This window comes from Corvus moneduloides, chromosome 3, assembly GCF_009650955.1.
Source record: "Corvus moneduloides isolate bCorMon1 chromosome 3, bCorMon1.pri, whole genome shotgun sequence".
Classification (NCBI taxonomy): domain Eukaryota; kingdom Metazoa; phylum Chordata; class Aves; order Passeriformes; family Corvidae; genus Corvus; species Corvus moneduloides.
Genome location: NC_045478.1, coordinates 42,141,344 through 42,163,589, shown reverse-complemented (window position 1 = coordinate 42,163,589; position 22,246 = coordinate 42,141,344). Strand labels below are relative to the sequence as shown.

The window sequence follows — 22,246 nt, the reverse complement described above, 5'->3', positions numbered from 1 at the left end:
GAAAGTAAATTTGCCTGTCTGATAGAAAGGAAAAGGATTTTTGAAGACCCCTAACCTATTCTTCAATCTGCACAGTAGTCAGATGTAATATTATGTCTTGGATAAACTGCAACTGCCGCAACCAAATGACCTTTTCTACTGGAAATACTGCATTATTTATTACATTTACTTCAGTGGCAGATATTTCCATCGTTTGCATATATATTTAGAAATAAAACTGACACCATTGCGTTAACTATTTGCTATTTTAGATACAGTTAAGCTCTGCAAATGTAGGTTATTTGTACAGTAGATAAAGCAATGAAATATGGCCATGTAAATTACTATTCCACTCCTCGGAAAAATTTTGAAGATTATTGTTAAAAACAAGGCAAAGTAACCTCAACTGTAGTATCATATTAATTCAGCTGTGCTGGTTGCTGTACATAGCAAACTCATATGACAGTCTGTATGAATTCAGTCTGACCCTGAGCACTCAGAGCAATTTCATGTGCAATCGCTTAAAAAGAACCAAAATTCTGTTTGTGAGATCTCTGCCAGAAGTCGTGGTTATGAGTAGCAACAATCTTCAGATCAGGCTCTTGATAAGAAGTATCACAAGAAGAAAAAGGGTGACATCAGACCTGTAAAATAATGATCAAAGACTATAGTACACTTGGAATGTTCTCTTTTTATTTTAAATATATCTATTACAATATCTTGTTAGGCTTATATAGAGCACTATTATTTACATGATTCAGTGTTTATCCTTTAGGGAGAATTCCAGTGCTCAATAAATAAGAGTCAATGAGCTGCTTGTTAACTGTCTTGGAATCAGTGTTCTGAAACATTAATTTCACATAAATGGTGAAAGTCTTTGAAATAATTATGGTTACCTGTAGTTTCATTCGGTAGGTATCTTCAGTCTGCAGGTAAATTATGTTGAAAACTCTAAACATAGTTATAGGTAATCAGAAGAAAGTTCAACGACAACATCATATTAAAAAAAATACCACAGAACATCAGTGGTTGACCTCTACATTTTTCAGATGCATCTCAGGGTGATGGTAGTGTTCAAAAGGAACAAAAAACCAGTTTTTAGTAGACTCCCTGATATAAAATGTCTAGATCATGGGGCAAAATATACAATCACTAATAAATTAAAAATACAGCTTTTTACAAGATCTTTCAACATGGCATCTTAAAATGTGCCTGCAGGTAAGAGTGGTTTCCATTATTTTTATTAAAATTCAATTTCCCGTGGTTAGTCTTTCTTACACATGAATTTATGCATTATATATATATACTATATAAAACACAAAAACGTCAGTACAAGGAATATCATTAGCTGAGAACATGAAGAGAGGGTTCCTATCAGATCTCACTCAATGTTATGTGTGTAAGTTCAAATGTACAAGAAAGGGACTTTGGTCCTGATCTTGCACTAACACAATACATGTAGTCCCCGTGTTTCTATGTACAGAACTTACCATCTCTGCTGAGATCGTCCCAGTCCTGCCTTGACAACCACCCCATTTTCATGTGACCCATCACAGAAACTGACTTTGAATCAGGACAAACAGCTTGGTTTTTTTCTCCTAATTCTCATTAATGTACCTCGGAGGTCAAATCCATGGCACATTATTTAAGTGGCTGAATATCTAAGACGTTCAGCTATGGCACACAGTTTTGTTTCCTCAACATACACAAAGACAGCAGGGAAATGCAGCTCGTAACTACCAGGCATTTATCCTAGAAAATGTAACATTGTCATCATTATTGGACTAGAAACTTATGTTTATTGACAGTGTGCCTATTCTTCAACAAAACAACATTGATTTTTGTAGCACTACAGTTTGGCAAAGAATAGTTTCTGAATTCTCTCTGTTACAGTTTTGAATCTCTGGCACATTTAAGACACTCACCCACCTATTCAAATAATATTTTAAAGCAAAATTAATGTTTGATATAAAATAACAGTTGTGTTGCAAATGTGGAAAAATAGTCTACAAAAAATAAGTATAAAAGTGATCTCAGATTTATGAATATGTTTCATATAAACAAGTCCAGGTGAATAATCTGTGTTAGAAATGGCCCTTCATAGGCTGTGTCACAACAGAACATCACATTTTTCACAGTTTACAATAACACAGTTAGATTCACAATGTGATGACACCTTATATAAGAAAAATAGTATTTTACAAACTATACATTTGGCATCTATTTTTAGATTTTTTTTCCGTTTCTTTTTCAGTTCCTTTTTTATTTTTCCTTTTTTTTTAAATTTTCTTACAAAATAGTGCAAAATTACAGTGCGTTAATAGAAGATTTTGCAAATCCTAATAAAAAGTCCGTATACTTAACTGTTTTGTTCATTCAATGGAAACAGTTTGGCACATTAGGATTTTGTATAGATGGAAAAGCTGCTCACTTGCTTGTTTTCGGTATATCCATTGATTCTTTAAAACATTAAATTGCACCAAGGGAGGTCCCTTTCCAAACTTTTTAATCTCAACTCTTATAATGTGTGTTACAAAGTGGCAAAGAAAATGTAGGTTTTGTAGTTAATTTATTTGCCGAACAGCATATATAAGGCTGGCTTTTCTTATGATATTGTAAAGAAATGGATTGATGGGAACTTTTTCCATCTGGTGACTGCTGAAGCACTTATTTATAGTTTCAAGGTTCTATAGGAAATTTACCCCAACTTTTTATAGATATATCTGTTGGTTTACCATATATCTTCCAAATTTTGCTACCAGACATATTTCTGTATCTGGATCCAAACAGGCTATATCAAAGCAGGGGGATAAAGTTTCATCAAATCCTCTTTTCCACTGGACTAATTAATAATAAAGAATAACAAACAGTTGCTTTTGCTGCCAATTTGCAAGGATTAAATTATTTTCCTGCTAATTATTTACTTAGGAATGTTAATGAGGAGTTCCCCCAAGTATCAATAATATATTTGTACAGACTGGCACCACACCAAAAAATAAAGCTAATTCTCTTATTACTTGGAACAGTAAAGTTTTCTGCATCATCATAAACAGGCAGAGTATAGGCTACAGAAGTGAGAGTGTCTTAAGCCACCCTGGTGAGTGTGCATTACAGAGGGTGTCAGATGAGTCTCAGCTCAGTTCTTTGCCTTCCTTGGCTGAAAGCAGCAATGAAAAACCTGAGACCACAGAATCATCTACTAGAGGCTGCCAAACAGTGGTCTGAACCAACTGACTCGTAATTCAGGCTGTTAACCTGGGGGTGAGAGGCTCTCTGCCACATGAGCGATCTCTGAACTATTCACTGTACAGAGACTTGTTTTCAATTAACTGTGTAGAGAATATGGTGACACAAAAGATTGCCAATTAATTACCTTTGCAATAGAGTAATGGGGTTACTCCATTTCAGGACTCCAGTTTCTCCAGTATGAAAACTGCAGGATAATGTCTCTAGGCCAAGTTATTTCTCACGAGTTGATGGTTTTATCATCTGTATCACTCTGTAGCAATAGTACCATGAATTAAAATTACCACTGCATGGTTTATTTAATCAATTTATTGGTATTTCTGTACCTTTTATGAGAATATCTAACCAGTATGCTTTTTACATTGATTCTCTAAATGTAGAATTGGCCATAGCACTATAACTAGATATTCAAATATTAGAAGGGAAACATCCATGAATAAGACAGGGATTTTTTTACCCAAGCCGTTTCACCCTTGGCTCAATCCTTTGTTACTAGCATAGGAATCTCCCAAATCACTTGCTAGCTCTGGTAGAAGAATTGCCCAAGCAAGAAGCAGACAATAAGATGAAATACCTATCTTCTATAAATCATATTGATTGATTTCTAACATTGTAAAATCACTTTTATTAAAAACAAAAAAAAAAAAGCCAAAACAGAACTGTCAGCCAAAATTAATGAAAAAGCCCACCAGCTGGTAGGTATACAAATACTTCCCCTGGACTCTCTTCTCAACAACATTCTAGTTTTGACCAAGGAAACACGTGAGTATTTGTTTGAATTTCACTGCTGGTTTAAATAGGTCAGAAGCTTCCTTGTCAGCCTACACATAGACACTTCTTTTTCCCACTTTGCACACACAGTGATTACTCACAGGCTCACCTAGAATGAACCAAATACTTTCCTCAGAGGAAAATCAGGTATATGGCTGAGGCTGACCCTCTCTAGGGCACATTGAGTCCAGATTTTAGGACATGACCAGGTTTTATGTTTTCATCCTCACAGTCCTCGAAATACTATTGCAGCATCCTCAGCCACTCTGGCTTCTTTATGTCACATGGAAGTACAGTGACCCTGCATAGCATGGGCAGGCTGTAAGTTGAGGTGCTGTGCTCAGGCTGCATAGAGTATGGTGAAGCAGAAGAGTTGGGCCAAGATTTATTGGTTAAGACAGCAAATCAGAATGAATCCAAGATTTTCAGTGTGGACTACTCACTTACTACTCAGCCAGTCCACTCACTATGGACATGATGCAAAAGAGGCCACACAAATTGGTCTCTGATGTCTATAGCCCACACTCTTTGGCACAATTCCTAAAGGCAATGAAAACATATTCACTAAAGCCCCAGTGCATTAAAACATTAAAGATGCTCTTAAAATTAACCACATGCTTAAGTCTCATGGTCATCTGCATACTCTTATGGTCCTTTTGAATCATGTCCAGAAAGTGATGCTGCATGAGGACTTATAAATCAAAAAAGAAAATAAGAATAAAGGTCCTTGAATTTAGATAAGAAATATGATTATTTTACTGACAGACTTCTTTCTTCCCCTGAATGTTATTTTGCATCTAATAAAAAAGATAATACAAGGCCAACAAGAGTCCCATTCTTGAATAATCAGAAACGGTTATTGGTTGTTTAACTGAAGCTTGCCTGTTTAGAGATGGGAGAAAATTACGTGATTTTTTAAAGCCTATTTTGAGAAACAAACACGAGTATCTAGAGAGAGAAAGTAGTTCTGTATTGTGTTCAGTGGTGTCAATTTCCCATATCTTTCTCAGCCTGCATGAACTCTACAAATCCCCACATTCATGCTTTTTCAGTGCAACTTTAATTTTATTTGATCTGTTTCTTAAAAGACAAGTATGTTGCTGGATGTCTCACACTTTCTGTGGGCCTCAGTCTGCTTGCTCACTGTGACTATAGACCTATGGGAAGAGGCACTCAAAGAAACTGGCAACAGGATTCACTAAGGAATGGAGATCTCATACTAAGCAAGAGCTGCTGTGGACATTGTCTATGGAATGAAAGGAAAACTGCTTTAGAAGGATCTGCTGCCAGTTTTGTCTGATACCTGTTCACATTCAGTGGGGTAGCAATGCATGTGCTGTTAGTATTTTATCTGGTTTGGGTCTTACTTTCCACACTGAGAAAGGCAGTAATGTTGATAGCTCAGTGCATGACAGAGAGCCTAAAAACATCCAGAGTAAGCCATTGTAAAAGAATGGTAATTACTCTCTGTCTTCACTGCCTGATTAGTTAGCTTGTGAGAAGTGCAACTCAAGACTGTTGTGGGCTGGCAAACAAAATAAACAGAATGTCTGAAACATATTTGTTGAGAAAATAGAACTGGTGTGATTTCCCATCTTCTAGTTCTCTTTTCTGGTGCAATTATCTTCTTTTGCCAGTGGTACCAAAGCATAATACCTATTTTGTCTAGTCCCATGTAATTTACCCTTCCACAGTTGGTTGAGTTTGCTCATTGTCTTTCACAGTGATTTGCTATTTGAGTCTGTTTGTGCTTGTTGTTCATGTAGAGTAGATCACAAAAAAAGCACAGACCTCACAATGCTGAATGTCATATACAGACTGGAAGCAAACTAAGGTGAGTTAGGTGTGTAGGTCTAGGTAGGCAGTCTTTATGCATGCATGGAGCACAGATGTTTTATATCCACTGCATCACATCATTTACTACACAGGCTGGACACGCCCAAAAATGCTTCATCTTCTGTCAACAAAGATCTTTATATCCAGAACTGCTTAAGGCCTGATACCTGCAGATCACCTTAAAATCTTCATAAAAAATTGGCTCAATTTCGTTCCAGCCCTTACTCTTCAAGAATGTCAGTGAGGCATTAGAGTCATGTATATTTTTTAGGATTTGGTAATGATTCTTATGCATAATTATGGATTAGATTTCTCTCCTGCTTTGTTTATCTTCAAAGCAATTTTAGCATGTTTAGCAATGTTTCCTGAATGAAATACATACAAGCCTTGTGTGGAGCTTCTCTGAAGAGAACAACACTCTTTCCAGCAGTTCCATCAAAAGACTTTCACATTTCTTAAAATTCAGCCTAAGATTAGCCATGCTGACTGGATCCTGTGCTTACAGAGGTAAAGACATTACTTACAGGATTAAAATTCAGTGTATATTTAAAACTTTCCTGTGTATCCACTGACCAATATTTGTAGTAACAATACATATATCTTATATATGCTTGCTCATTATTACTATAAGGACTTGCTGCTGAGAAACCAGTCTGATTCGACCTAAGGCCTTCTAACACACAGCACAACTCACAATCTGAAACGAGGAATGAAATGAAGGACTGTGCACATTCACCTTCCACTGAGATCATTGCAAAGAACTTCCAAATTCCAGCACTGAGGGAATCAGGTCATCGAGCCAATCCAGCAGTATGTTCAGTCACTGAGAATTTCACAGTCCTGAAAACAAAATGTTATGATGTCCTGTAGGACAGACTGTAAGCCATAGCCACTTGCCTTCAAAACGATAAAACACTACTGACATTACATCCATGTCAGAAGCTTGTTTTTAGAAGACTCAGTTTTGTTGTATTGCATGAATTTTCAAGGTAAGCTCATCTTACTGCATACTAGAATGCTGGTGAGTTTAGGTGATTCACAGTATATTGAAAGTTAGCTGGATCAGAATACAGCTTTTGAAACCATAGGGAGAGCAGAAGTGATTCTGTAACTTTTCTGTGGGGTTTTGGGTTCTAGAAATTTACCTATTACTCTTATAGCCTTCTGGATTTCTATTCCAGCCTGGAATAAAAAGAAAATAAAAATCTGACACGTCACCTTATCTTTTGCTAAATATTTATCTCTCATTTCCTTACTTAAGAAACATGGTTGTCTGCAAATTTAATCTTAGTTACTTGATTGATTACTTTGCTTGATCATGGTCTTATACATCTTATAAGCTGAAGTCTTTCCAGTTTAACTTTTTTCTTTTTTACAGTAGCAGGTGTGATTTGTAGCACTCTGACCTGAAAATCCAAGCTGATTGGCTTCCATTTGACACCAAAACATATCCATACATTTATGTCATTAAAAAACCTTGTATATATGAATATATATGGCAATCAGAAATTTGTCTTAGCTGAAAGAAAGAAGTAGTAAAATCAAATGACACATGTTTACAGCAGACATTTTTAACAATTATGCAAATCATCACAATTTTGTATTTGCTATTAGAGCAAATTTAATACTTAAAAATCTACCTATGTTATCAAATATTGATAGCAATTGTTGCTCTGAAGAGTGCATTTTTAATATCTGTCACATAAAATATTTTCAAATCCCAAAATTCATTAGATTAATAAGTTGAAAGGTTATATGTCAGCCTGATAGCTTATTTACTGAATTTCAGCATATTTCTTTCAGAAAATTGACTGTTTAGTAATTTTTTCCCCACACTTAGCATCATAACATCAATTTGTCCAGCTACAGTTAAAATTCAACAGATCTTGACAGAATTGGGGGAAAATTCACTATTATTCAAGAAATTATATGAGAGAGCTTTCTAAAATTTCTCAGCAAACTACTTCTAAAAATCCATCATTACCAGTTGAATTCAGTGCATGAGGCTGATGTAATCAAACACCTTTGTTAAAATCTGTTTACCTCTGTATCAGTGTAACACCACTTAGAGCCCTGGTTCAGGTTAACAATACTTGAGACACATTGAGGGCTAAGGGTGTGCTACATTTGAATACACTCAAAATTTGGATGAATCTGGACTCTGGTCACCAGGATTGGTCGTCTTCTCTAAATACGACTTCTTTTTTCTTCACAGGGTAAAAAACAACATAATGGAACAATTTGGGAAACATGTTTAGAAACAAAGACTGTCTGCTATTCTAATACGTTTAAAAAACTATAATTCTATGTTCATTACCCTTAAAAAGGGTGCAACTAATTACACTTCCATAATGTTAGGTATTGTACTTTACTGTGCTCATAAAATGCAAGATGAACATATGAAACTTTGCTGTCTTTTGAAGTATTACACACATTTCAGTCTGGAGCAACAAATTATATTCTTAAAGTTTTCTCTGACATTTAAAAATTTTTTCCTTATTTTCCAAATAGGTTAAACAATAGGGATATAATGTTAAAAATAAAAAACAATTGTTAAAAATGACTACTTCAAGTATAAGACTGGGATGTGTTTCACAGAAAATGTGGAAAATCTTGTTTTAAATTTATAATAAGCAATCAAATATTCTTCAGTGTACATAATTAGTACCTCTATTATAATTTGAAACTGAGTACTGATGACTGCTGCTGCTGATCTTTTAAAATCTCTTACAAAATATAAATAGGATAGCCCGGAGAAAATAGCTGATAAACCATGACATGAGATTCTCTTTTCCTTCCTTTTTTCTTCTTTTCCTTTCCTCTCCACTTGGACTGAAGTCCTTTCTGGCTTCTTCAAAAAAGTGCACGCGCACACACACACACACACAAATTAATTCCAAAACCATTTTTCGAGATTTCCAATGGACTTGTATTCCTGGTGTCTTTTCACATGATCACAAGCAAGACATGCATGTGATTCCCAGAACCTAGGAAGATGCACTGAAAAATCCTTCTTCCAGTTGAAATAACTAAGATACATCTTGTTATTTTTGTCAAGCATCAGAAGATATTCTGCCAGCTCTCTGGGGGAGAGAAAATCTTCCACATGTATGAAAGAGTCTGCTGGAATGTAATTCTCATAATTTTCTCTGGAAGGGCCCAGTACAACGGGTACTGATCCAGCCAGAAGAGCATTGTAAAGTTTCTCAGTAATGTAATCTTTGTGGATTGAATTTTCAAAGGAAAGGTAGAATTTGCACGTGGAGATAGTAGGAATCAAGTTTTTGTCGTTGACGTAGTCTCCGAAGGCTTGTCCGTAGGTGTGGATTTCAATGTATTTGCTGAGCTCGTTGTAATACTTGACTCGAGCGTGCTCAGGGTTCCAGTTACTTACAACCCAACAGACCAAGTTTTCCTTACTTGGTACTTCAAATGCGAAGGAACTCGTACCAACCATCATGAAGCCATAAGGCACCTGGATATCTGAATCACGCCGGTAAGTCAGGGTCAGGTTAAAAAGGTGTTCAATGCCACTCTTTTGTGGAGTATGAGTTGGAGACTCCAAGTTCATCCAAATCCACTTCTGGAAGGGTGGTCTGGCTTGCTGAGGTAAATTAGCCAGATCCCAGCTAATGTCTCTGTGATGAATGAGAACAGCATGGGATCTGTTATATAGCGAGCGGTCAATAGTCAGATGGCACCCAGGGATATTGAACATAGTTTGGCAGGATGTTAGATCGAATGTCTGACCAAAAGGCCAAACCCAGATCAAAACAGTAGTTTCATTGAGATTATCAGTTTTGGAAGAAAAGAAGTTCTTCATCTTCAACACTGAACTGGCTGATTCTATAGGACCAGAAATCCAGCTATTTGTTGGTTTGATATAAATTAATATAAATGCCATGAAACAACCAAGGATAATGAAGATAATAAAAAATGGCCGGAAAATTCCTTTAGATGTCGATGTCATAATTTGCTCTGAGAAAAAAAAAAAACAGAGGAAGAGAAAGAGAGAAAATAATATCAGGTATTAAATTACATATATATGTCCTGTTAAAACAATCAGACATCATAATGGATAGAGCGTCAATAGCACTGAGCTGCAACCTCAGAAATTTCCTTTGAATGGGGAGGGCATGGGTTCCTGAACACTAGGACGAAGTGACAATATTTGTCTTCTTCACATTAAAAGCTCACTGACAAATTAAGAGAAGGATTTTGATATGTCTCATACTTGGTGTGAATCAGCATATACTGAGAAGTTTTTTTGCTTAGAACCTAGGCCAAGCATTTGGAACACACAAGACAGACAAAATTACCCTTTGATTCTATCCTCATGACTGTCTAAAGTATAACATGCTGCAGATTTGTTCCATTCACATTTGTTCAAAAACTAGTTCATGTCTCTTGGCTACATAGGGATGAACATTCATGCCTTCTCTAGAGGACTCCTAAAAACCTAGGGGAGGAAAGCACCAATAGAGGGTTTCCTTATGCAGCCACATATTTAGTATATTTCCAACATAAAGAAAAATAAAGACAAATGAATATAAAATATATCCTTATGCATTTCATTATGTTTTTATATGTTAAGAATTAGGAAAAGTAGAGATAGCTGCCTCATTGTGAGGTATCCTTTATTTTTCCATAATAGGGGAAATAGGGCTGAGGAGTCCGTATAGCCTCCTTTGTCCTTGCTCTAATTGTTTCCTCCTGAGAGAAGTGATCAATCTCTTCCCAGAACTACTCTTCCATATGGTTCCTGAGAAACCTAACAAAGTTATGGGTTGCTAATTGCTAACCTTTGATCCTGAATGTAGCCCTAGAATTCACAGATGTTCTAAACCTGAAAACAGTTAACCATGGAGCACTATGACACACAAAGGAAAAGGAGGGGAGGTCAGTTACCAGAAGGAAGTGTTCTGAATAAACTGGCCCACTGTAGATTCTACAGTGAGTTACAATTACTATAAAATTTGTCTGGTTTTCTTTTTCTGTACATTTTCCAATTATTTTTGTTCTGTTATCTTGACTAGATAGCCCCACAAAAAAAATTATAAAAATCCCACCTCTATAAATAGAAAAATATATAATATTGTATGTATGTGTGTGTGTATATATATATGTGTATATATAAATATAAAAATTAATTACATTGGCTTCTTTTAGCCTATGTTGATTGTTGCTGGAAAATATGTCTAGAAGGAAGGCTATGACCTATGAGAGCCAAAGACTGTTTCATTGCCTTACTGCAGGGAGAGCAAGAATGGGATCTCTAAGGAAGAAGGGATTTCGGTTGAGCAGCTCTAGGAGATGAAGCTCAATGAAAAAAAGGATGCTGAACTGATATTCATGTAAAGCTGTTCTTTGTTTCTGTGCTATTGAAAGCAATACACAGAATAGGTATAACTTATCACTGAACGGATAGCGCGAGCTGAGTTTGGACAATAGATTGGGAAACGTCTGTTCACAGGGGCTGATCATTTTCTAGGGATTGAAAAGGATGATGAAAAATTAGAAAAGGATTTTAACATTGTGTCTTGTAAAGTAATCACCCTCCAGTTAAAAGCCCTTTGACTCAAGTATCTCTGATAAGGATTATTTTACACTAAGCTCGTCTGCTAATAACAAACCCCTGCATCACCACATGACAATTCTTTTTACATAGGGAGTGACCAAATATTATGTATTCTGTTCTCTGCTTGAAATTCTAGCTTGTCCAAGGTGTTGGATTTGTGTGGGAAGCTTCTGAATTGTAGAGCCAATATGAGGATAATCACCTGTGGTCTGTGCCCCAAGTACCAATAGTAACCTCTGACTGTGTTAAACAGGTGAGTTTACCTACTTTTGTCTCTTCTGGGTTGATTTCCTCTCCTGGCTTTGCTGCCCTGTGAACTCATGTCTCCCTTCTTGATCTGGGATCATGGTTCTTAGATTTTGTGTTTTACCAAAACACTAGCCTACATCCAGGCTAGCTACATCCTGGCCATATAGTCCTTTATAGTCCTGCATCCTTTGGATTCAGAGAACTAATTGTCCATTATGCAGATGCACAGATCCGTTAGATCTATTGGCATCACTGGCATGTTTCACTCTGAAACTGCTGCTAATGGGATGGTGGAAAAGGGTTCTGAAAGCAAGACCCATTAAAAAACTGAATGAAAGTCATTGCAAGGAAGCAGAAGACCTGAGCAGACTCCTAAAAATACCACTTGCCTATACCCTGAGGAGCTGGACAGGATTTTTTCATGGAGTTCTATTTTTGTATTCCATTTTGTGTTAACTCCAGTAATAACTCTTAAGATGTATACTGGCAATAGCAGCAACTTTTCATGATGAAGTGCCAACAGAAGCAATGGCTTCTGGACTTCGCAAGGCAGATTGAGGAACCTATGGAATGGACCAGCAAACCCTGCTTTCATGGCTTTTGGGACTGAGTCCTGTGCACAGTCAGGCAGCAGTAAGTACAGTGAAGGCATGTGTAAGCACTTGTTGACAAATACTATTTGCAAAGTGTCATAAAATGGTTTGGGTTGGAAGGGATTTTCTTGAGAAGTAGCTTGTCTCTACTGCTGGGACATAAAGATTAGGGTGCACTAGAATACACAGATTATTTTTTTCCATAATATTCTCCAAAATGGGGAGTCTTTTCTGTATTTATTTATGTCCTTCTTTTTTGTGCCCAAGATAACCATTAACATCCCACTGTAATTCTCATTATTAAGGTGACACTAAGGAGACATTTGTTACAAGCCATCCAGGCAAGTGACCTTAGTTCACCCTTTTTCACGGTTTTCCTTCTACCGCAGAATCACAAATTTCCTTTCTGTGCATTCCCTCCCCCATGCATGTCAGAGTCTGAAAGGAAAACTTTGTCAAAGAGATGTGTTTACTGAGATTTTTGCCAGCTGGAAGAATTCTGTACTTTTGATAGTTTTGTTATAAAGTACATTTCAGAATGCTGTGGTGTAGCAAGTATTTTCTAGGTGCCTTTTTTTCCCCAAGTCGAAAATCTAGTATTTCATCAGTACAAGACAGTTTTTCTCAGTATAAAACTTAGCAAGGCTTCTTTTAAAGTGCAAATCTTGGCATTCCATCAGCAAGCAACTGCATTTAGCAGCAACAAAACCAGAGGGATAGTAATGGGGTATCAGCACTCTTAACCCCAAGTATACCAGACAAGGCTTGCAAAAATATATCTATTTTTTGAAAGCATTATGCTCCCTAAGAAATAAAATTGATTTCTATGGAAACTGTTTTATTGTATCTTCATTGCAATTGGGACTTTTTAATATTTCCAGAAGAGACAGATATGGATCATCAGAAAGATTATGCAATACTGCAGGGGAGAGAAAATAGAACCTTTCTGGTCAATAACATCAGTGCCTATTTCCCTGGTATAGTTTTACACCTAGTTTTACACCAATTTCTCCAGCTTCTCAAGGTTTTGCCAGTAGCCCAAAATATATCAGTGCTTGCAGAGTTATAACTTTCACTACTAGTCTAGTACTGAGATTTTCCAAAGGAAAAGGATAGTATTTTAAAATAAAGATGGAGCAAAAATTCTTGGAAGTGTGGACGCTGAATATAATGAATAAAAAATCACTTTATTTTCACACCTTAGAATTTTTAACCATTCAGGGCTCTTGTCTTCACCACCAGCTGGTCTCAGAATCTGTCAAGCAGAAGTACTTAATAACCTCAAGATAGTCTCTGAGGATCGCTCCTGGGATCAGAGTGGGTGAAGAGCAGAAGGACACTGAGGTTAAAAGAGGTGTCAGAGGTAGGTACCTTTAGAAGCTGACAGGCTAGGTAGATCCTCCTGGGCTATAAAAACACAGTTGAATGCAGTGGGAACTGATAGGAATCACAAGCAAACAATTGTTATTGTTAGAAAGAAGGCTCATTTGAGATTGCTCTCCCTGTTCTCTGGCATGTTTTACCTGCCTTGGCCATGGCATATCTGCATTTATGCTAACAGCTGTATTCTCTTAGAGCACACTTCCAGTTAGCTGGAGCTTTTTCACCTGCCGTATTAAAGGAAACCTGATTGCCTCAGGATAGCCAGTGTGTAACTTCTTATCTCCAAGTCACTGCTGTATGGACATGCCCCCAAGTGCTTTTGCTTTTAGCTCTCTGAAACTGAAGACTGCTCCTTTTTATTGGAATTAACTCTCACTGCTCCCAGTTATGCTTCCTCTGTTGCAACCAGAACAGTGGATTTTTTCTCCCCCACCATCCAAACACAGGCTTGCTTCCACACATTTCCATGCCTGTCCACAGATTTCTGAAAACAGTCCAGTATGAAAAGGCTCAACAGAGCTGCACAGAGTTAAAAGGCTGAAAGCTGAATGAGCTGCTGATCTCAGACTGCATATTTTTATTCTACTGTTTACAACATTCTTTTTCTTCCCCTCTCCACCCTCTTTGTTTTCGGGTTATTTGTTAATTCCACAGATTCCAGTTTTGTGTATTTGCACTCTGAGAACAGTATGGAATCATTTTATTCAGCTGTGGTAATATATACTTTGAACAGTTTTAGAAAAATGATCTAAGAGCACCCCAAGGACAGGTAGCCATTAGGATAGATTGCTTAGGGATGGAGCAGAACCTGTCACTGGAGACTGGTAAGAACAGGTTACACAAGCACCACTAAGCAATAAGAGATCAGACTGTGTCCCCAGGTCCTACGGCTGGGCTAGGTTGACCTCACTTGATTCCTTCCTGCCTTGTGCTCATAATATTAAACACAGATTCTCATAAAATGCACCTAATAAGAACACAAACTGGCAGTCTAAAACTGCAAAGAATTGCTGAATAAATGGGTAAAAACATCCCCCATCTTCAAAGTTGTCTGCAAACTATGAAGTAGGCACACTGTACAGAGTGAAAATGTGAAGGGAAGTAAAAAACTATGTGGACAACAGCAACAACACAATCCCTATTTTCAAAGGCTAAACCTAAATCTTCCTGTCAATTGCTAGTACAGTGGGGTACTGCTACTTCTTTTGAGAATATCTGAATCTTGACCCGTTACTGAAGAAAACCCTATTACCCTATTCTCAGCTTCCTTCTCCAAATTTCTAGGTGACGCACAGCATCCTGCTATGGCTCAGCAGCCCCCAGCCTTCCTTGTGATTGTCATCTATGCTCTCCTTCTCTCCACGGCAGTCACACACTGTCATTGTCCAGCTGCTTATGCAACAGCTCAGTGGTTTCTTTCTGTGATCCAACTGTACAGCAAAAGACATTAGCCAGGGACACAGAGTCTCTCAGAACAGCAGAGGAAAATGGCTAAAGCACTGCTGTCCATACGGGAGTGACTCTATATCCACCAGCACCGCCACATATGAAAAAATAAAGTCCTTTCAGCAAGAAACTTTTCCAGACAATCTGGAGTTAGTGTCAGGACACTCCACATGGCAGCTGTGTTGCTTTCTAATCATGAGCTTTTAAGTTTTTCTCAGAGGGTACAGGAGTACTCTCCATCCCTTCCCTTGGCACAACTGGAAAATAAATGCAAGCAAAGTGATCAGAAGCTCAGCAGCATTGCCAGCCTTGGTAACATGCAAAGAAAGAACCTTTTTTACCTTAACTTCCACATTTGCTTGTCCACAGCTAGTTTATGACCGACAGTAATCTGTGAAAGAGATGATGGCTTTCCATATTGCGCTGGGTATAGAAAATGGAGTTGTTCGCCACTGTAGCTTAGCAGAAAACTTTATCTGTCTTGTCAGGAAAGAGCTTTTTATCTTCCTGAATATAAAGCTCGTCCTAGTTATGCAGCACAAGCCAGTCCATCCCTCTCTCAAAAGCCTTGAAAAGGCTCTGCACAAAATGAAGCTGATCAAAGAAAAGTGCTCCAAAAGCAAGTGGTCTCTTCCTCCCTTCTTTCCATGTGGTTTGGGAACAGCAAACTGCTGTTCTCTCTGATTCTGCCAGAATTGCAGAAAGAGCTCTTCAGCAGCTTTGTGACTGGCTTGTAAAAGTGCAGCTGGCCAGCTGAAATATGAATAACATACCTGCACAAGCTATGTATTTGTGATGGCCACCTGCCCACCAGAAAGCCCTGATTAACCCACAGTGGCTGTGAAAATGATGTGAGCAAAGCCAAACAGAGAGGGAGCATGAAGTGGCAGAAGAACCATAGGCATTCCTGTGCACTTAAGCTAAACTCCCCATCAAAAAATCACAGTTGCTTCTGGCTGATTTCCTAATATGTATTTCCCTTGTATAGTGGAAAAACACCTCCTCCTGCAAAGAAGATAAATCAGAATCAGGAAAAATCAGAGGATGCCTACTTATAATATTGAGCACTTACGGTAGGGTATATTAATTCTGTGGCAAAGCAAGGCTTTTGGAGCTCTGACCACCAGCTGTTTGTGTAGATATGATTAGAGGCTAGGTGCAGTAGTTACACTGCTGTATCTTGCTGCATAAGCAAGCTAAAAAAATTTAATTGAGATTAAATGCTCCCTTTTTTTTGCAGCTACAACTTCATAGATCTGAGGATTTTGCCAGTGGCAACAGAACTTGTGAGATAGCTCTGTAGCCAGGAAAGAAAGCCTGAGAGACCTCTAAGAAATACCATAAAATCCCCATAATCTGATCTCTACTTAACATTTCACTTCTCTGCTTGCCTAGTACCTTTTCCTTAAAAGACTCATTATACCTCTAGGTTTGGGATCTGTACTGGTATAACTGCTTTTTAGGATGCAGGTACGTGTTCTTGCTTTAATTTGCCATGTCTTCTGTGCTATGGATACTAGTTGCCAGTGAGACAACAACAGCCCTAGAGAGAAAAGAAAGCAACTGAAGCACTCAAATCAGTTTCAATCTGCTCTGTGGCTGAGTGGGAGAATGCCATTTACTACTAGAGTCAAAGCAGAGAAGAGAGGTGATAATTTATAGGCCTAATTTAAAAAATATGTCCATATTCTTTGCAAATTAGCCTTTTTTTTTTCCTCACAGAGTGGAAGGATGGGCATTTGTTTTACAAATACAACCAACAGCATTGAGTTTCTTGACTATTCTGAGCTAAGAAGTAACTAAGCATTGGTCAACAGGACTCCGGATGGCCAAGAGTCCTCATCCAGGTTCTGCTAGTTGTTGTCCAAATGCCTTGAGCAGAACTCCTCACTGACCCAGCTTTCTTAAAAGCCCATCAATGGCTCAAAGCTTCAGGTTAGATTCTGTGTATAGAGAGTACAAATCCTTCATATTGTAATATAGTGAGTGCCAGAAACAATGGCTGCTTATTTTCCATCTGGGAAAAATGCAATCCAAATATGTGATGGATTGTAGAGCACTTGTGAGTGTAAGGACACCAGCACTAATTGGAAGAATGGAAAACCAGCACCAATCATTTTCATTGTGCACCAACAGCTATGTTTTCAAGATGACTTGTGTTGGTAGTACTAAATATTTAAAAAAACCCAAACTGGTAAGTGTAAGATAGAAGGTGATTATAAAACAAGACTCTTGAATGAAATATTTGTCTTGCTGGAGCAAGATTAGTAACTCATTATAAAAATTATACTATTCTATAAAGTTTGGACACTGAAAACAACAACAGAAGACTTTTAAGATCTGATCCAAGTGCATCTTTACTCAAACACAGAGAGAAAGATCAAGATCCACAAAAAGTAAATTCAGAAACTTTCCTAATAAGAAGTTTAAACATATGCACACACACAAATTGAAACAAAAACATAATCCCCCAAAGCCTAAAGCATGATATAACAAGAATGAAAGCATATTTGAAAAACCATATCTATTTTAGATAGTGTATATTGTAAAACAACAAAAACTAACAATCCCTCAACCTCTCAAACTGCACACTCTTCTGAGAAAACAAAATTGAAGTTGAGAGAAAGCAGTCGTTAATTTCTTGGAGTGTCTCTTTGCGTAACAAAAGGAAGAGCAGACAGCTGGAACTACAAGTATAACAAGCTGAGAAATACAAAGCTTAACAAAGTCACTGAAGAGACTTTTTCTGTAGAAAAGAAAAAACCTGAAGTCCTTCAGTGAAGAAATAGCAAATACATAAGAGGAATGGGTTGAAGGAACAATTGCCTGAAAAAATCCTCCAGTAGCTACAAACACCAACATGTTCTAAGGTGATGTTTTCTTTTTACTACTTACTGTCCAGGTTAACACATACCCTGATGCCTTTGAGAGCAACTCAAGGTTAGCACACGGGAATGAAGAATATTCTGCACAGGCTGCTGACAATACATTGTAAAAAACAGACCAGCAGTTAGTCCAGAGATCATACTTCTTTTGAAAAGGCTCAAGCTATATGCTATTTCTTAGCTTATTGTCTTCCTTTTAACCTGGTTAAAAAGAGAAGTTAAATAATTGCAGTCTAAGTTTCATTCTAATGTCCAATTTGCACTTGATTTTAATGTTCAATTACTGGATTTTAGTGGCATACATTATTCTACTCTTAATAGAGAAAAAAATTCCATAATGAATTAATGAAATTTTTGCCACTACAGTAACAATTCAAGGTAAAATTATTTACTGTATCTTAGAAATGGAATTTGCCAAGTGGTCTTTTTTCTGTCTTAAGGTTTGCAGCCCATAGTCTTTCTCTGGTACAACTTTACTGCCTATTAAAACTAGGCATTGAAAAAGTGGAAAGCCTTTCCTACAATGAAAGGCTTTATATAGCAATCTTACTCTGAAAGTAACTTTCTAAAGAAAGTCTGCAGAGATAGGTAGGAGGAAACACAGGGAGAAAGAAAGAAAGAAAGAGAGCAAGGAAAATAAACTGTAAAAGATTAAAAAAACGGGTCTAGTATGAGGTCAGCAGCACTTAATTCGGTATTCCTTTGCATTAAGGACATTGGTGCAAAAAAAAGTGATGGCAGGCCATTGCCTTTTCAAACAGACTGTGAATCCATGCAGCTAATACAGTTTAGCAAATGTGGGTAGGACTAATTTGATGACAAAAATGTTGAGAGGAACCTAAATCCCTGGTTGATTAGGCTGTCCCAAGTCCTAAGAGGCCCCAAACCAGAAACAGGATCTACTAGTAGGGATCAGCGGAAATGTTGGTATCTGCAACCCTGAAACCATTTGTCTTTTAGTACTGGTCATGATTAAACTCTCTCTGACCCTCTGCCTTTCAGACTTTTGAGCTCTTAGCTGCCTGGTGCCAGCACGTCCCCAGAAGGGGCTCATTCTTCATGAGGAAGGGCCATTCGAAATCGATAAACTAGCTATTACCCCAGCTCTCAGCCCTAAGGATATAGATGTGCCTACAAGAGCAGACTCCATCTTAAATGCACTGGTAACAGCTGCTTTTTGTTTGCTTGAATTTAAAGGAAACAGGCATAAGATGAAGTCCCTTTATGCAGCAATTGAAGCTATGACCTATTAGATATGAATCTTTTTTCAGCCTGAAGTGATTCAGACCTAGATATTTCTATTTCCTTAAAGATTTCCTAGCTCCTGGACAACAATGTCTGCCAATTTTACAATGTGTGAAGAGCTTTAGAAATAGACATGAGCAATCCTTTTCTCCTCATTGGAGGCCTAGTTGCTAATCAAGACAATACTATTTTCTTTTGACCTCTTCCTGTCTCCTGCCTATTGACTCCCCAATGGTTTATGCCCAGGGGCATATCTCCAGCAGTAGAAGGTAGAGACAGCTTCCTTTCCCAGGCAGTTTACAACCCTGTAAAGAGAAGGTGGAAGAGGCAATTTAAATCTCCTTTGGTGGAAAGACCACAAATACCGGTCTTTATTTTGGATGAATAATTTTCCGGCTGTGTTCCAGAAGGTGTAACTTTCTAACTTCTTCATAAAAGAAGGGGACTAGATCCCTGCTCTCAAGGGAGGATGCCCAGCTCTGAACCCCAAGAAGGACCCATTCCTTTAGAGCGCTGATGTGTCCTGGTGAAGGATGGAGGAAGACACATCCGTCTTGTCCTGGGCAGCCTTTTTCACTGTTTGTGGTGCCCAACAGATTGTCTGCACTAGGTGGGTGTTCCAGGCACCCTAAAGAAACTTTTGGGCTAACAACCAGACCTGCTAATGCTCAGCACGTGGTGGTTGATGAGGGCAGCCTTTGATCTCTGTGGTCAGTTTTGGTCAAATGTCACATAAAACGAATGTTAAATTACCACAAAGACTTCTTCCCAGCCAAATTAAATGGAATTTCTGCTAGAATACATGTCTATTGTAAGCCCTCGTAAAGTAAGTTTAATCAAAAGCAATAATAATAATGTTAGGGAATCTTTATCTCACTGACAAGCACATTGGTCTGCTGAAGGACAGCATTATTTTACCAAGGCAATTAGAGCCTGCTGGTGCCCTGAGAAGTCTAATAAATAGGACATAGAACAAAGTGGTAGGAGAACTTCCTGGCTCTTTTATCAGTTTAACCCAAGTTTAGTTGAGTAGAATTTGAGTTAGGCACTAATCACTTTCTGTCTCGTAGATACCTATAGTGTGAGACTACTTTCCTTTAATAAAATACTTTCAAATCTACCAATTAAGAGTATCATAGAAGCAAAATAAATTCAGCTCTAGTAATAACAAGACTTTCACTGTTGAAATGCCTTTCCCTAAAGAATCTTTTGGAATTTTGCAAGCATAAAGTTTTAATCACATCACAATCAGAAAATTATTACTGAAACTGCTTTATGAAGAGTAGAAGAGGGGTGGAAATCAAGCCCAGGAAAGAAAAAGTAACTTTCACAGTATCATGAAAATTTTAGCAAGTATTTGACAACTATGACTTAAATTTGCATCAAAAAAGTTGAATCTGTAAACCAGAGTATTTTACTTCAAACAAATTTCACCAGAAAGTAGTCATATCACATTTATTCTGATCAGATATCTTTTTTATGTATCTTTGTTTCAAATCTCTGAAAACATCCAAATCTTCTTTATTGAGGTAAATTAGTACAGGGAAATGGAAGATTTAATCAGATTAAAGTCAATGACCCCTTGATCTTTAAAATAAGAAAAGCCACAACCCTTTCGCAGAACTATAGTTGAAATTCTACCAGCAAATCTGGATTTGCTGAAAGACAAGAAGTATCAGAGATGAAATCTTGCTCAAGGAAACACTGGAAAACCTATTAATTTCAGTAAGGTTAAGGTTTTGTTCTTTCAGTGGATTGCAGCAACATGTAAGAAGAGAGAGCTCAAAAGCTGTTCCTTTGTGATTAAAGTTAACTGAAAAATAAAAAACCTAAGGCAACTCAGGAGACAGCAAGACAGATGTAAGGGAATCTAAAAGCTGGAACAAGGTACAGGTAATGAACACTTTCCCTCATACACACAAATACACTGCCACACACAATCTGTAACTTCAGGAAAGATGTAATCACCTTTTAGTAATGGTTAAGGAAAGATTAAATCACCTTTTTCTCCATTTTCACACCTGCAACATTTTATAAATATAAATATAAATATATACTTGTATGGATACTTTTATATATATATATGTACACACACAATATATATGTGGTATTTGTAGCACACTTAATTACTTAGATTCCCTGAAATGTATTTTATAATTATGCTTTATATTCTTTGTATCCATACCTTCACATACATCTCTACCTGTGTAGGATGCTCACACTCACACACACACCCCCACACACATGATGAACTTATGAATGTTTAGGGAATCACTGCCCAAGCTGCTGGCCCTGGACAGAGGCAGTGGCCTAATGAGATGTGCTACTGCTGTGTCGTCCTGACAAGATGTGCTGCACTGTGACAGCCAGTGGGTGCAGAAGGCAAAGGAGTCACTACTACTGCCATCCTGGCAAATAGAAGGGAGGGAAACAGAGTGCTGAATTCACTGAGGCACTGAGCCAGGGATGGGTGGATGGGAAAAGGAGGCAGAAAGCAGAGACAGGTATTATTGTTATAGGAGAAATAAAATATTTTTCTTTCTTATGTGCCTTAACCCTTTTGTCCGAGAGGACATGAAAGAATGCATTGCTCTGAAACAATTCTTTCAGCAGGAAGCACAGCAGCAGGCTGAATCCTCCAATCCTCAAGATTATTTACAGCATAAGATACATGAAACCTCTATATAAACAGCTGGAGATGGGAAATATGCCTTTAGATTTCTGGAAAAAGTCTTGCAAGGAAGAGAAGGCAGTTGCTCAGACTAGAATTCTGATGAAATATGTCATGAGGGAATTGGGTGAATTTACTCCCCATTAAGCAAACAAGTATGTTTATTGATATAGCTGATATGAATAGAAAGCTTTAGAGAGAGATGATTCTTAAATTCCAATTTAGATTTCATTCATATTCTGTCCCCTTTTGCATTTTCAGCGTCAGCAATTATTATCAACTTCTTTTTTATATACCAGTCAGTTTCTTTCAAGTCTTCTGTTCATTAAGGTTTTGAGTTATGAATAAGACAAACATAATTGTT

General features: G+C 37.6%; 1 protein-coding gene across 1 annotated transcript in view; it reads right to left on the bottom strand.

Moving 5' to 3' along the window:
• Positions 1-650: 650 nt before the first annotated feature.
• Positions 651-22,246, bottom strand: part of FUT9 (fucosyltransferase 9) — a 102,127-nt gene continuing 80,531 nt past the window's right edge. Inside the window, 1 exon segment of the mRNA XM_032105096.1 lies at positions 651-9,810. Within this exon segment, the coding sequence (XP_031960987.1) occupies positions 8,723-9,810 (1,088 nt within the window). The 3' untranslated portion in view covers positions 651-8,722.